The 3,713-nt window shown below is 45.0% G+C and overlaps 1 protein-coding gene across 1 annotated transcript in view; it reads left to right on the top strand.

Moving 5' to 3' along the window:
• Window positions 1–3,087: 3,087 nt before the first annotated feature.
• The window catches only part of B4GALT1 (beta-1,4-galactosyltransferase 1), a 78,024-nt gene continuing 77,398 nt past the window's right edge, over window positions 3,088–3,713 (top strand). The window contains exon 1 of the mRNA XM_019518212.1: window positions 3,088–3,119. Within this exon, the coding sequence (XP_019373757.1) occupies window positions 3,088–3,119 (32 nt within the window). The remainder of the gene's footprint in view (window positions 3,120–3,713) is intronic.

The following is a 3,713-nucleotide window of genomic DNA, read 5'->3' as shown; positions in this document are numbered from 1 at the left end:
CGCTGAAACAGCAACATAGTGGGACAACAAGCAAGTATTCACCACAAACCCTTTTGGGCCTCATTTTAATCTCACACCAGTCTTGAACAAGCTAAGTCTATTGGCTTCAGTGTAATTGTTCATGATTTGTATCAACACCAGATAAAATGGGGGCTCATGGTCTCAAGCCTCTGTGTGTCATGGGTGTACATACTCAGCAGACTCTCTGCTCTTAACTCCTTTCCCTCAGAGTGCATTCTTTGGAATTGTTTCATCATTTCCTATGATCTGATTATACCACTAATTTGGATATGCTACAGTGCATTATGTGTTGTGGTTGCAACGTCATATTCCTGGGTATGAGTAACAAAGTTCATTGTTCCACGGGACTAGCTAAGAAATGCCACACACTTATTTCACAAAATCGGCTCTATTGCTTTCATTTCCAGACAGTGAAATGCATAAGCAGTCTCATATATTAGTGGAGTACTGACATTGGCTGCACACAGGGGTAAGCCATAAACATGCTGCTGTAACTTTCTTTTTGAGGGAGATATGCCAGGAATCTTGACTTCCCAAAGCAGAGTTGGCAGGAGTGAGCATCCTCTTGACACACGAAATACAGCAGCTGTCAGACCCAACCGTACCATAGTTCCCTTGCCAAAGACTTTCCCCAATGCAAATATGGGATGTTTAGACAAACAAGGAACCAAACCAAGAGGTTCTGAAAACTTGTAGAGGGACTCCATTAAATGGAGCATGCTACAAAATAACTTAATTTCAAAGTGTTGTATTTCAGTTATACTGGGTCTCTTCCTCTTGAAATACTAAAAAGCATTAGCTTGAGGATTCTGTGAAGGGAAAGCAACTCATTTGTCTAACTTGTAAAAAAAATCTGCCAGATGTATTCCACAAAATACACTCACATTACTCAGATAAATATTGGAGTAACACCTGTCAATTGCATTCATGCTTTCTAATCCTGCTCAAAAAATGGGAAGGTATAATATGCAGCGTTTCAAGTACTATCCTTTAAATCCTGAAACCTATGTCTTTTTGCAGACACTTGCTGTCCCTTGTATATAGGAAGTCCTCAGACTTAAAACACAATTGGTTCCTGAAAACCATGCCTTAAGTCGAAACGTTGTAAGTTCGAACCAATTTTCCCATAGGAAACACTTATAAATAGATTTCATAGACATTAGGGCTGGAAAGGACCTCGGAAGATCATTGAGTCCAGCCCCCTGCCCCAGAGCAGGAAGTCAGCTGGGGGGCCTAAGGCAGGGCCTGTCGAGCAGAGCTGGAGGCAGCCCGGCGGGACTCCGGGCAAGCCCCGCTCCCCTCCCTTGGTTCCTGAACCTAGGCCCGATACCCTATTTTCACCCAAAATAACCCAGAATTTTGTACTCAATCAATTACAGATAAGTAATATAGCTACATTAATGTGTTTATATTGTAAATAGCAATCATATTGATTTGGAAGGACTTCTTTGAGGAGACTTTGCTGGACGTTTTGAAGGGCTCTTGGCTGGAGTCTTCTCAGGAGTCTTGGCTGCAGGTTTTCCTGGAGTCTTGTCCGCTTTCTTAAAGAAAGTATCCAAGGAAGTTTGGACTAATGTTTTCCAGGGAGATGGGTGACGTTCACTGGCATGGCTTGGCATCCGATCAAGTGTTGTAAAGTTGAAACTGATGTCAGAGAGTTGAAACGGGTGCAGTTTATAAGTGTTGTAAGTCAAGGACTGCCTGTACTCATACTGGTTTGCTACAGTGGGCTGGAAGGCTGCTGGCATTCATTTTCAGCATTAAAAAACAAAAACAAAATTGGATCGACCTGTGATCTAAAAGGTAGTGCAAAAAGAATTATGCCGGCTGAGTTCAGCTTGGCCTCTTGCTATTTGCTGGCAGAAACAATATGCTCAATATAGCCACTTGAAATTTTCCACACACTTTTTTCATTTACCACCCCACCACCACTCACACACCTTTTCTTTTTGAAGAATAGAAACTTTGGGGGAAATGAATTCTTTCACCTGAAAATTTCTATCCCCTTAACAAGCATTCACTTTCGCTGCTTTGCTCTTCTCTCCCCATCCCATGTTTTCTCCCTTTTTCTGTTGAAAATAATAGATAAAAGGGAGTATGGAGGAGGAGGAGTGGCGAGGACACAAACCACTGAAGTTTACGTTCATTTTCTTCTAAGCGTTTACAAAAAGAAAAATAATGTGAAATGTGTTACTTGTAAAGTGAGATTTTGGTGAGTCTTCCAGACAGCTGTGAAGCTGGGGCCCAGGCTAGTGCCCTGGCTGCAGATGTACTTCTGAGAGCGGAGGAAGAATTTGGCTGGGGAGGTATCTACTCTTCTCAGCTGGAAAGGAGTCCTGTGAACACAAGGGTGCTAAGAGCAATCTGGTCCTGTGGGGAAACCCCAGGAAAATTAAATATCCTGAAATGACTGCATAAGAAAAGTCATCTACCAACTGCAGAGCTAGAACAAATCTAAACTATTCCTAAAGAGATTTGATCCCCTATCCCAGCAGGCTGTTTCCAAAACTAGATGCCTCCTCCCGGCTCCCTGACATCACTCCAGCAACAAGGAGGAGCTGGCTTCCTGAAAGCAGGAGGCTGCTGCATACACCCCACCCCAGCTCCATTATTCTTTTGCATCTTCCCACCTTTTGTCACTACCTACTACAAATGAGCCATCCCAAAACAAAAAACACAGGGCCAATGACACTGTCCTCCTGTTCTTGGCTGAGATCCTGTGCTAGATAACCTGGAAACCTGCTGTTACTACAGACAGTCTTCAACTTACAATGTTTCGAGTTACATTTCACACTTGCAAGGTTTATAAATTGACACCGTTTCAACTTTCTGAGGTCAGTTTTGACTTTACAACACTTGATCCAATGCGATCCCAAGCCAGCGAACAAGTTCGCTGTATTGCCCATCTCCCTGGAGAACATCTGTCCAAACTTCCTTGGACACTTTCTTTAAGAAAGCAGACAAGACTCCAGGAAAACCTGCAGCCAAGACTCCGGAAAAGACTCCAGTCAAGAGCCCTTCAAAAAGTCCAGCAAAGTCACCTCAGACAAGTCCTTCCAAGTCAATATGGTTGCCATTTATAATACAAATACATTGATGTAGCTATATTACTCATCTGTAATTGATCGAGTACAAAATTCTGGGTTATTTTTGGTGAAAATAGGTTATCGGGCCTTGGTTCAAGAACCAGTCCCCCATTTATAACATTGTTTCCCATGGGAAAAATCGGTTCTGAGTTACAACGTTTCGACTTAAGAGCTGTTTTCAGGAACCAATTGTGTCCTAAGTCCGAGGACTGCCTGAACTGCCCATGTCCAGCTTGCTCCTCTTTTGCAAAAGGCCTGGGGGAGCAGCTCTCTTGAACCAAACGTTCTCTGTGGGCCTCCAAGCCCTCTCCTCCCTTTCTGCCTGCAGTTATGGGCCCGGCTGCCTCCCCCCACCCGTGGCATCCCAGGCTGGTAGCAGTTTCTCTTACTGCTACTTTAGGGAAGGCTCCTCAGCACCAGCCCCTCTCAGCAGCAGGCCGCCCTCGCCTGCCCAGGCGTCCCTTTTGCTGGCAATGCCACCGCTGCCTTCCCCAGGCAAGGGGCCCCCCGCCCTGTCATTTGCGTGGCCCCAAGTCTTCATAGACGCCAGGGCAGGAAGGGACCGCGGAAGATCATCGAGTCCAGCCCCCGCCCCAGGGGCAGGAA

The sequence above is a fragment of the Gavialis gangeticus genome, unplaced genomic scaffold, assembly GCF_001723915.1.
Source record: "Gavialis gangeticus isolate Ggan-Ray unplaced genomic scaffold, GavGan_comp1, whole genome shotgun sequence".
In the NCBI taxonomy this organism is placed as follows: Eukaryota; Metazoa; Chordata; order Crocodylia; family Gavialidae; genus Gavialis; species Gavialis gangeticus.
Note: the sequence above shows the minus strand (reverse complement) of the source record. Positions and strands in the feature narration are given on the sequence as shown.